The following is a 12,061-nucleotide window of genomic DNA, read 5'->3' as shown; positions in this document are numbered from 1 at the left end:
CTTCCTTCTGAGTATGAATTTTTATAGTTAGAGAAGAAATGCTGGAGAGAAATGGCTTAAACATTAATAATTGATACTGTATTATGCAGGCTTCTTGTTTTCACTTTACATAACTTTGTCTAACAATAAGTACTGCACTCTTTGCCCCCTATTGTGGAAGCAGGTAATTTAGTTAACCAGTCCTCTTGACTGTGATTTGATTGCAGTGTTTGCTATGACAAATGGGACTGCAGCGACCCCCTTGCACAGAGGCCTTGGCGAGAGCTTTGAACTGGGTGGTTTCTGAGCAGTAGAATCCCGTGTAACAGGGTATAGATATTAGGCATTTTAGATGACACAGTCAAGATTACTATCCCAAAGACTGAACCAGTATCCCTGCTGTGTAGGTATTTAGGCTTAAGATGACTAAATACTGTGTAGCTATGTAGACTTGAGATTTAAGGCGTTCTTAGTTGAAGCCACAGGTGCAGCCCACTGTGAGGGAAGGGCCAAGATTGAGGGGGTCTCTTTCCAGAATATTGACCTCCTTTGCCCTCTTAGGAGGGGACAGGGCCCTTGGCTCTGATTTTGCCAAGGGGTAGGTGGCCACAGGAATTGGGCATGGCAGTGCCTAGGATTCTGCTCCAATGCTGCCCCTCATTCTCTGAGTTACCATTGACCACTCCTTGGGGCTGCCACATCCTTCAAGGGGTTCTCAAAGTGTATATAGGGGAAGGGGCTGGGTGTTTGTGATTTCTGTATAAAGGGCAAAAAGTTTAGACTCTAAAGTTACTGTCATCTTTTCAGATCTTTATGGTCCTAGTTTTTTTTTTTCCTGTTACTTATCTAAAAGGTAATGACATGATTTTATTCCAATGCGCTGACAAACATCCGAGTATATTTTGGTGTCATGCACAGTCTGCAGATAGCCACTTGTCTGGTTTTTCCCTGTTTGGACACACACTTTTTTTTTTTTTTGAGATGGAGTTTCGCTCTTGTTGCCCAGGCTAGAGTGCAATGGCGTGATCCTGAGTAGCTGGTTTTACAGGCTTGTGCCACCACCCTGGCTAATTTTGTATTTTTAATAGAGACGGCGTTTCTCCATGTTGGTCAGGCTGGTCTTGAACTCCTGACCTCAGGTAATCTGCCCTCCTCGGCCTCCCGAAGTGCTGGGATCACAGGCGTGAGCCACCGCACCTGGCTTTTTTTTTTTTTTTTTTTTCCGAGACGGAGCCTGAGCCTGTACTGTTGCCCAGGCTGGAGTGCAGTGGCTCACTGCGACCTCCGCCTCCCGGGTTCAAGCGATTCTCCTGCCTCAGCCTCCCGAATAGCTGGGACTATAGGTGTGTGCCACCACGCCCAGTTAATTTTTTGTATGGACACACTCTTCTGATAATTCTGCTTATGCCAAGGGCCCAGCTTATACTGTAGGATGACAGTGGTACATGTACTCATGACCTAGAGGCACTGAGCAGTTCCCCAAATGCATTCTGAATTGTGGAGGGTGATGGGGTGGATACTTCTTGATTGGCCTTGTGGGGTGGTGCTGTGGTGGGTAGCAAGATGGCACATGAGAATAAGTGACTTCAGGTATCATGACTGTGTCATCTATGCAGGGGTCCTTGGTACCAACTTCCCACTGAATTGGGTGGGTTACTTTATTTCACAGATTATAAAACTGGGGTTTGAGAGAAATATTGGGCTTTTTTTTTTTTTTTTTTTTTGATAACAGGGTCTTGTGCTATCACTGGGCCTAGAGTGCAGTGGCATAACAATAGCTTACTGCAGCCTCAACCTCCCAGGCTTAGGTGATCATTCCTCATCAGCCTCCGATGGGCTGGGACTACAGGCGAGTAGCTAGGACTACAGGGGCAGGCCAACACATTCAGCTAATTTTAAGAAATATTTTAATAGAGAAGAGGTCTTGCTGTGTTGCCCAGGCTGGCGTTGAACTCCTGAGCCCAAGCTCAAGCCTCGGCTTTCTTTTTTTTTTTTTTTTTTTTGAGACGGAGTCTCGCTCTGTCGCCCAGGCTGGAGTGCAGTGGCGCGATCTCGGCTCACTGCAAGCTCCACCTCCCGGGTTCACGCCATTCTCCTGCCTCAGCCTCTCCGAGTAGCTGGGACTACAGGCGCCTGCCACCACGCCCGGCTAATTTTTTGTATTTTTAGTAGAGACGGGGTTTCACCGTGGTCTCGATCTCCTGACCTCGTGATCCGCCCGCCTCGGCCTCCCAAAGTGCGGGGATTACAAGCGTGAGCCACCGCGCCCGGCCTAAGCCTCGGCTTTCTAAAGTGGTGGGATTACAGGCATGAGCCACTGCACCTGGCAGTGTTTTTTTTTTTTTTTTTTGCTGCTTTCCTGTAAATCTGATGTTTTCTGGAATTTAGGGTAAGTTCCTTATCCGACACAGCAAAAGCACAGTACTGGGACCTTGTGTTCTGTCATGTGTTCTGCTGCTGCCACTAGTGTGGACAGCCTGAGTCTGGCCCCCTTTCCTTTGGATGTGCTGTCCGTGCTGCCTGGATCCTTCCCGCTCTCTACTTCACCTAGGTGTGGTGTCCCTCCCTGGGCTTAACTTTTACAGCCTACTGCATTGTTTTATGGTGTCTTTTTTTTTTCTTTTTTTTTTTTTTTTTTTTGAGACAGAGTCTCACTCTGACACACAGGCTGGAGTGCAGTGGCGCAATCTCCGCTCACTGCAAGCTCTGCCTCCTGGGTTCACACCATTCTCCTGCCTCAGCCTCACGAGTAGCTGGGACTACAGGCGCCCACCACCATGCCCGGCTAATTTTTTGTGTTTTTAGTAGAGACGGGGTTTCATCATGTTAGCCAAGATGGTCTCGATCTCCTGACCTTGTGATCTGCCCACCTTGGCCTCCCAAAGTGCTGGGATTACAGACCTGAGCCACCGCGCCTGGCTTTTTTTTTTTTTTTTTTTTTTTTAGATTGAAGGAGTACATGTGCTTGTTTGTTGCATGGGTATATTACTTACTGGTGGGGATTGGGCTTCTGGTGTATCCATTACCCAAAGAGTGAACATTGTACCTGATAGGTGATTTTTCAACCCTTGCTCCTTCCCATGCTCCAGTCTTTCTGGGGTCTCCCATGTCTTGTCATGTCTTGTCTTTTCTTTTTTCTTTTCTATTTTGAGATGGAGTCTCCCCCTTGTCGCCCAGGCTGGAGTACAGTGGCACGATCTCAACCTCACTGCAATCTGCTCACTGCAACCCCCACCTCCCAGGTTCAAGAGATTTTCCTGCCGAGCCTCCTGAGTAGCTGGGATTACACCAGCCCACCACCATGACTGGCTAATTTTTTTTTGTATTTTTAGTAGAGACCAGGTTTCACCATGTTCGTCAGGCTGGTCTCGAACTCCTGGCCTCAAGTGATCTGCCCGCTTCGGCCTCCCAAAGTGCTGGGATTACAAGCGTGAGCCACCGCACCTGGCCTAATTTTTTAATTTTTGGTAGAGATGGGGTTTCACCACGTTGGCCAGGCTGGTCTTGAACTCCTGACCTCAGGTGGTCCACCCACCTCAGCCTCCCGAAGTGCTGGGATTACAGGCTTGAGCCACAGTACCTGGCCCTAGATTTCTCTAACATAGGCTGTGGAGGTGGAATTTTTATTTATTTTTTCTTTAAATCAATGCTCTCCACTAAATGTAGGATTTTAGTTTTTAATTTTTTACTGCACCCCAGGGGTTGGGATAGATACCAAAGTGACCCCCCTTCCTGCATTGTGAGGTTTAATTAATGCAATTAACATTTACGAAGTGCTCTGAAACAGCTCTGCTGCTGGTGTCAGCCTGGAGGAAATGAGTGACATCAGTTCTCAGCAGTATTGCTGGGTTGGGGTGAGTCCCTGAGCCTCCTCTGAGTCTAATTGGGGGTGCCACCTACCCCTCTGTCTGCCACATTGCATTTGAGTACATCAGACCTGGTTCAGTCGGGGCACAGGCACCCTGCTGCACTAATGAGGAAGGCCCCTCGGGGAGAACCTTGTGGGTGGGCCCACCCAGCACTGCTGCCCACCCTGAATCACACGCTGGATCCCAGCCTCTGGGAAAGGGTCAGAGTTCACCTCTCATCACAAGGTTAGGCAGCCACCTCCTGTGAAGGGAAACGCTCAGCTGGTATATCATGTCCCAGCCACGAAGCTCCCTTCATCCCTGGGATAGGTGATGCATTGTTCATAACTTCTGTAATTCTTGTCTGTCTGTCTCAGTTACGGCAATTCCAGGCACTTGCCCTGGATTGCCTGGGCATGAGATTTGGCACTGCCACTTCTCTGGGTGACTTAACTCATCTGAGCCTGTTGAAGGCAGGGGGATAATAAGACCTGCCCCAGGATGGGGTGGGGGTTAAAAGAGGTGGCAGACAGGCTGGGTGCGGTGGCTTATGCCTGTAATCCCAGGCCAAGGCGAGTAGATCACCTGAGGTCAGGAGTTTGAGACCAGCCTGCCCAACATGGCGAAACCACGTCTCTACTAAAAATACAAAAATTAGCCAGGCATGATGGTGCAAGCCTGTAATCCCAGCTACTCGGGAGGCTGAGGCAGGAGAATCACTTGAACTCGGGAGGTGGAGGTTCAGTGAGCCGAGATCACGCCACTGCACTCCAGCCCAGGTGACAGAGTGAGACTTGATCTTAAAAAAAGAAAAAAAATCCATGGTGGTAGACAGTGTTCAGCCTACAGTAAGTAGGGCCCTGGGAACTGTTAGCTACTTGATGTTAAAGTGGCAGTGTGGGATGATGCAGTTCTAAATCCAGCATGTCCGCCACTCTGGATAGGTCATATTAGATAAAGCAGTTGGCTTGTGATGGGGGCCGTGTTATCTGCAAATGCCAGCCTTGAATCATGAAGTCAGTGAGATACATAGAAAGAGGTGGGGGAGATTTGTATCCACCAGTACACACCTGATGCTAATTTAATTTCTCTTGTCCTGATTCTAAGAACATGTAGTTAAATTTGTATGTTATTTACTTTCCCTATATATTGATTAAGGAGGTAGTATGTCAGTCTCTGTCTCGGATTCTCCATCTGCAAAACAGGAATAACAGTACTTACCACATTTAAAGATTAAATGAGTTAAGATAAGTAAAGCCAAAACAGTGCCTGACACACATAGTAAGCACTGAAAAAAAGATGACCTTATTATTAGGGGGGATTTTTATATATTTATATATGTGGGAGGAAAGGCCTAGGAGAGAAGCTTTTATTCCTGGATTTTGAGCTGTGGGTTTTGAGGTCTGAGAAAGGAAGCAGGAGGTGTAGGGAGTTGGGGAGGGCTTCCAGTCTGAGAGAACACAGCAGCACATGCCTCGAGGCTAGATTGTCTTGGCCTGTGTGTAGACTGAAGGGGGGGTGGGGGAGGAACTGAGCTGGGCATCTTTAGTCACGGGTGCAGGTTCTGAAGTTGGTGTGTGCTGTCTACACAGCTGTGGCTATAAGGCAATGAGGGTAATTAATTTCACTGCAAACGTAGGGTCGTGATAAAAACAGAAGGAATTTTAAATGAAATCACATTGAATTATGCAATGAGAAGAAAGTGTATTTAAGCGCTCAGTTTGCTACTGGGGGGCACCCAGGTAGCTAGTGCCATTTATTGTGGGTATTCTTCCTGGACTGTCTCTCCAGTACCCTCAAGTCTTGTTCTAGGGGCTTGAGGCTTTTCCTGAAAGTTGAGATACGGGTTTTGGAAAGTGTGCTGCCCACACGTTGGGTAGGCTGGTGGCCAGTTGGCACTGTTGAGGCCCTGGGGGAAGGCCCAGGGTGGTTAGTCATTGTCAGCCTGGGTCTGTCTAGGAGGTGAGACTCCTGTCTGGCTTCTTGTTGACCCAGTTAGGGGCTGTCTGAGGACTGGGGTTCAATGTTGCCTGCAAAACCCAGCACACATTAGAACCTCAGGCCCTGGATGAAGGCAAAGGAGGTCACATCCTTCAGTCCAGGCCTCTGGTCTGCTGCCAGCTCCTGGCCACAAACCCCCCAGAGCACTTTGGGGAGGTGGACCCTCCTGGAGACACCAGGTACACCAGGTAGCCCCACCTCCCACTCTATGCCAGGCCCACTAGGTTACTTTGTTCACTGATTTGGCCTGAGGTGAAACGCTTGAAATTAATGATTATTCTGAACCGACACTCCAGCAGCTTTCCTGGGATTCTGGCCACTTTGTCTCATAGGAACTGGCCATAGGTCAGCCAGCCTGTTCTTCCGGGTCAGAGCTTGGGAGAAAAAGGGCTGAGAAGCAGCTGATTGGTCTGATTCAGGCATGTCCCCTGTCCTTGGTAGGGGAAATTCCTTAACAGGTGCTGACACACACCCGGGATCATGTGAGGCACAGAAAGCCTAGGTGCTATGTATCAGCACACATGTTTATAATCTGAACAATGCTGCTTTAACATGCATATTAATCACCCAGGCATGACTTGTGTGTGTTAAAATGTCTTGTGAAAATCCTGCTTCAGGCCGGGTGCGGTGGCTCACGCCTGTAATCCCAGCACTTTGGGAGGCTGAGGTGGGCGGATCACGAGGACAAGAGATCGAGACCATCCTGGCCAACATGGTGAAACCCATCTCTACTAAAAATACAAAAATTAGCTGGGCATGGTGGCATGCGCCTGTAATCCCAGCTGCTCAGGAGGCTGAGGCAGGAGAATCGCTTGAACCTGGGAGGCAGAGGTTGTGGTGAGCTGAGATCGCGCCATTGCATTCCAGCCTGGCAGAGGTCGCACCACTGCACTCCAGCCTGGCGACAGAGGGAGACTCTTCCCAAAAAAAAAAAAAAGAAAAAAGAAAATCCTGCTTCAGGACATCTAGCTTAGTGCCGGAGATTTCTCCAGCCAGCTCCCAGTTCCAACAGTTCTTCCAACCAGCTCTCAGGTGATGGTACTGTAGCCTGCGTGGCTCCTGGGCCACACAGGGAGTAGCAGCAGAGGTCCAGTTGCCCCATGCAATGGGCAGGTGCAGGGTCTGGAATCGGGAGCTCCCACCACAGATTGCATCTCTGCCTGGGGGCGCCACTGGGCTCATCGGACTGAGCTCATGGCGCCCCCTGGTGGGCGATGCCAGTGGCGCCAGTGCAGCTCGGGGCCCGTAATACAAGGCGTGGCTTCTAGAAGGTACCCTGGTTTGAGATGCTGAGGTGGGAGGATCCCTTGAGGCCAAGAGTTTGAGGCCAGCCTGGGCAAATAGCCAGGCTCTGTCTCTACAAAAAATTAGCCACACCTGGTGGCACACACCTGTGGGCCCAGCCTGAGGATCACTCAAACCCTGGGAGTTGAAGCCTGCAGGGAGCCGTGATCACGCCACTGCACTCCAGCCTGGGTGACCAAGTGAGACCCTGTCTCTTAAGATAGATGGATGGATGGATGGACAGACAGAAGATAAACTGCGAGGCTAGCATGGGTTGTCTGGCAGGGGCTGGTATGTCTCCACGATGGAGCCCGGAGGCAGGGAGGCCCAGTGCATATGGGCAGCAGCTTATTGGGGAAGCTTTTCCCAGGCACGGCTCCAGGACAGAAGGGTGTGGTGTGAGTGACCTGGAGCTGTTTGTGGCTCAGGGATGGGAGCCTGGAGGTCTCATTATGCCTAGGCTTTTATAATATTTTTGCCAACCAAAGGTGGAACAAAAAGCAAAGGCAAGTGACTTGGAAAACTCGGTTTCAGCTGGCATTTATGTCCTGGAGTTTTTTTACTGGTTCTCTATCTAATCCTGGCCCCACCTCTTAGATGGGCTATATGACCTTGGAGAATAACCTAGTCTGTATGTCAGTTTTCTTTTTCTAGAAGATGAGCTCCCCAGTCTCCCTAGGGGGAGATACAGGTTCTTGCATCCAACAAAATCTATGTGCCCATAATGTTGCAGGCAATGGGCCAGCCCAGAGGTCATACAGCCTGCCAACCCATCAGTGTGGCCCTGGCCCTGTGTGTTAGCTGATTTACCTGACCAGGAGGGGCAGCAGTGGGGAGGCCAAGTCCCAGAGGTGAGGGTGAGGCTACAATGGATCTGGGGAGTCCCCCTCCTGGTAACTGCCCCCAGGCTTTCTGCCTGTGCCTCCATCCTTCCCTCCTTGGGAACTTGGGACTCTGAGCCCCAGCTGGTGAGGGAGGAGGGGAGTGAGCGACAGGCCAGCAGACCAATGGGCCCTGGAGGATGGGGTGAGGCGGGGCTTGTGCTGCCATGGAGAGGAGAGAAGCGGTTCTGTGGGGGAGGAGGGGGTGGGTGGGAAGAGGACCTGGAGATTGAGGGGAAGGGAGAGAGCAAACAAAGGGGTCAGGAGGGAAAATAATGCACTGGCTTCCTGAGCCCCTGCAGAGGCTGAGCAGGGAGAGGGGGCCAGGGCCAGAGGGGACAGAGGCTGGCGGCAGACGGGCCGGGACAGGCAGGTCCTAAATGGCATTGTTTGAAGGGGCCGGCTAATTGCACAGAGCAGTCTGAGCCTGAGACCCCAGCCCTGGCCTCCCCACTCTGTCCTGGGTGCTGGCATCTGAGCCTTCGGGACAGCCTGTCCACATGGAACCAAGTCCTGAGCCTCCGAGCTTGGTGAGGGGGAGGCTATGAGGGGCAGCCTGGGTGGGGTACTTGGGCAAGAGCATCACCCTGAGAATGCATCCTGGGGCCTTGGCCTGAGAACATAGAGCCCATGGCGGGGTGTCTGGGGGAACACTGCCCCTCTCGTGTCCCTGCTTCCCTTCCACCCCACCCATTCTGGCTTCTCCCACAGGAAAGCATGAAGGGAGACACCAGGCATCTCAATGGAGAGGAGGACGCCGGCGGGAGGGAAGACTCGATCCTCGTCAACGGGGCCTGCAGCGACCAGTCCTCCGACTCGCCCCCGATCCTGGAGGCTATCCGCACCCCGGAGATCAGAGGTGGCTGGGCAGTGGGGACTGGGGTGGTGTCAGGCGCTGACACAGTGAGCGGTCACTGCAGACCACTGGAGGCTTTGGGGAGAGTCTCTGACAACCTCCACCACAATTCCCCGGGAGGGAAGAAAGCTCTAGCAAGGAGGGATGCAGGCTCGAGCCCTTCACGCCTGCCCGCAGCCCTTGGCCTCCCCGCTGGGACTCTCATCTCAGCTGGGACTCTGAGCCTCACACAAGGGTGATGGTTCCTTGTCCTCTGCCAGTCATGACAGGGGTGGTCTCGGCATGGGCCGTCGGAGAGCCCTTCTGCAGTGGGACCCTCTCCCCACTCAGAGCTGGGCTGGGGTCGGGAGGGGGAGGTCTGGAGTGTGCTTCCTTTCCACCCTGCCCTGAGCAGCTCCAGCCAGCTCACTTGGGATCCCGCCCCAGCTGGGTTGGAAAGCCCGGCATTGTCCTCTCAGCTGTGCCATCCTATGGAACTTCCTGCGAGCGTGAAAGGGTTCTATTTCTGCATTGTTCCCCACAATAGCCACACTCTACATGGGAGCACTTGAGAAGCGGCTGACACAGCAGGCAGTGAATTGTTCCTGGAAATGTAGTTAGTGGTCCCTGGATGGGCAGCACCCTGCTGGAAGGAATCGGAGGGCTCCCCTTCTTGGTAACTTCAGTGTTGTTTTGGGTCCTGTCGCGTGCCTGACCCAGGGCTCTGTTGTCTTATGAATAAAATCAATGGAGAAGATGAGCAATACGGAGGGACTGAGAGCAAATCCCTGTGGCTGACAATAGTGTAGGGGAGATCCCAGGCCACGCCACGGAGAAAAGCCCCTATCAACAAGGCCGATCCCCAGGCTGGTGCCTGCCCCCACAAAACAGACCCCTGGCTGTTTCCTCTACAGGCCGAAGATCAAGCTCGCGACTCTCCAAGAGGGAGGTGTCCAGTCTGCTAAGCTACACGCAGGTATGGTCTCTGCTCTCCCTTTTCCAGGGCTCAGGGACTTTGTCTTTGGCTTTCATCACGTGGGCAACCTGAGCCCCATAAAAACTGGCATCTGCAAATGTATGGAGGGTTGTCGAGCTAGATGCTTTCTGCATATATTTGGCATTATTTTTTCAATATGGATGATCAGTTACATTGATAAATCTCTAATATGGTAGTCCCCTCTTGTCTGCCATTTTGCTTCCCACAATTTCAGTTGCTTGCAGTCAACTGCCATCTGAAAGTATTAAATGGAAAATATTAAATGGTAAATCTCAGAAATAAACAATTTATACATTTTAAATTGAGTGCCATTCTGGTAGCATGATGGAATCTCACGCTGTCCTGCTCCGTCCTGCCCAGGATCAGTCCTGTCTTTGTCCAACATCTTGACGCTTAGGCGCTAACCTGCCTGTTAGTCACTTGTAGCCGTCTCTGTGATCAGATCAGTCGCAGCATCACAGTGCTTGTGTTCAAGTAATGCTTGTTTTACTTAATAACAGCCCCAAAGTGCAGGATGATGATGCTGGCAATTCAGTTATGCCAAAGAGAAGCCATGAAGTGTTTCGTTTAAGTGAAAAAGTGGAAGTTCTCAAAAAGGAAAGAAGAAATCATATGCTGAAGTTGTTAGATCTGTGGTAAGAACAAATCTTCCAGCCGTGAAATCATGAAGAAGGAAAAATAAATTCACACTAGTTTTACTGTTGCACCTCAAACTGCAAAAGTTATGGCCATGTTGTGTGATAAGTGTGTAGTTAAGATGGAAAAGGCATTAAATTTATAGGTGGAAGTCATGAACAGAAATGTGTTCTGATTGACAGCAGTGCTTTGTGCCAGGAAGCATTGAGCCTATAGCAAGGGATCCCCTGACACCAAACCATTTACTTCAAGTAAGGGATGGTTACATAGATTCAAGAATAGGTTTCTACTGAAAACTATAAAAATGACTGGAGAGGCTGCATTTGCCAATGAAAAAGCTGCTGCTACATTTTCAGAGGAGTTGAAGTTGATTAAGAAAGGAAACCATCCAAAACTAAGACTGCAGTGAAACTAGACTCCTCCAGAAGATGATGTCTGATAGAACCTACATTCATGAAAGTGCAAAGGAGGAAGACACCAGGTCATATACCATGGAAGGACAGATTAACCCTGAACAGAGTACAAGAAGATATTTTGAGAGAGAAACCACATTCTTATGGCTTTTATTAACAGTATATTGTAATTGCTCTATTTTATTATTAGTTATTAATCTGTGCCTAATTTATAAATTAAACTTTATCATAGGTATGTAGATATAGACAAAAACAGAGCACATACAGGGTTCCATCTTCCAAGGTATCAGGCAGCCATGGGGGGTCTTGAATGTATCCCCCCTGGATAAGGGGAGGCTACTGTATAGCAAACTGTCTTTTTATTCCTGGAATGAGTCCAACTTGGTCATGGTGCATTTTGAAGTTGATTTTATTCATGTATTCATGAATGAAATAGGTATATGATTTTTTTATTCATTTATTTTTGAGATGAAGTCTGTTGCCCAGGCTGGAGTACAATGGCACGATCTCTGCTCACTGCAACCTCCCGCCTCCCAGGCTCAAGCGATTCCCCTGCCTCAGGCTCCCGAGTAGCTGGGACTACAGGCAATGCACCACCCAGCCAATTTTTTTGTATTTTTAGTAGAGATGGGGTTTCACCATGTTGGCCAGGCTGGTCTCGAACTCCTGGCCTCAAGTGATCCACCTGTCCTGGCCTCCCAAAGTGTTGGGATTACAAGCATGAGCCACCACACCTGGCCGATTTTATTTCTTTAAATGTATCTGTGGTTTTGATGTTAGGATTATGTGGGCTCAAGGAATTTTTTTACAAGCTGGAAGAAACTTGTCTAAGCTTATGTTAATGAATTTCAAACAATTATATCTTTTAAGACTTGCTACATTATCAAGCTTTCTACTTCATTTACTTTTCCAAGGTTGGATCTTTCCCATCATGTTTTGTGTTCCTTCCTTTACTGACACTGTCTGTTTCCTAATTATTCTTAGTAGAGTTTGTCAGTTGGGTTGGTTTTGCTCAGAGCCAGTATCAGTCATAAAAGTCCTGGGCAATGAAAACTCACCCTCAGCTTCCATTCTCTTGGTGGTGGCCAACCTACTTAGGGGATTCAGAAGGTGAGGAACACAAGCCCTGGGAGGAATTAGGGCAGCTGCAGGATCAGAGGCTCAGCACTGTTGTTTCTGGTAGCTAG

At 49.7% G+C, this 12,061-nt stretch overlaps 1 protein-coding gene across 1 annotated transcript in view; it reads left to right on the top strand.

Moving 5' to 3' along the window:
- The window catches only part of DNMT3B (DNA methyltransferase 3 beta), a 49,989-nt gene that overhangs the window by 11,915 nt on the left and 26,013 nt on the right, over positions 1 to 12,061 (top strand). Inside the window, exons 2-3 of the mRNA XM_030826248.1 lie at positions 8,705 to 8,852; positions 9,743 to 9,804. Of these exons, the coding sequence (XP_030682108.1) occupies positions 8,711 to 8,852; positions 9,743 to 9,804 (204 nt within the window). The 5' untranslated portion in view covers positions 8,705 to 8,710. The remainder of the gene's footprint in view (positions 1 to 8,704; positions 8,853 to 9,742; positions 9,805 to 12,061) is intronic.

Source organism: Nomascus leucogenys, chromosome 13, assembly GCF_006542625.1.
Source record: "Nomascus leucogenys isolate Asia chromosome 13, Asia_NLE_v1, whole genome shotgun sequence".
NCBI lineage: Eukaryota > Metazoa > Chordata > Mammalia > Primates > Hylobatidae > Nomascus > Nomascus leucogenys.
The sequence above is the reverse complement of the archived record's forward strand: the minus strand, read 5'-3'. Positions and strand labels throughout refer to the sequence as shown.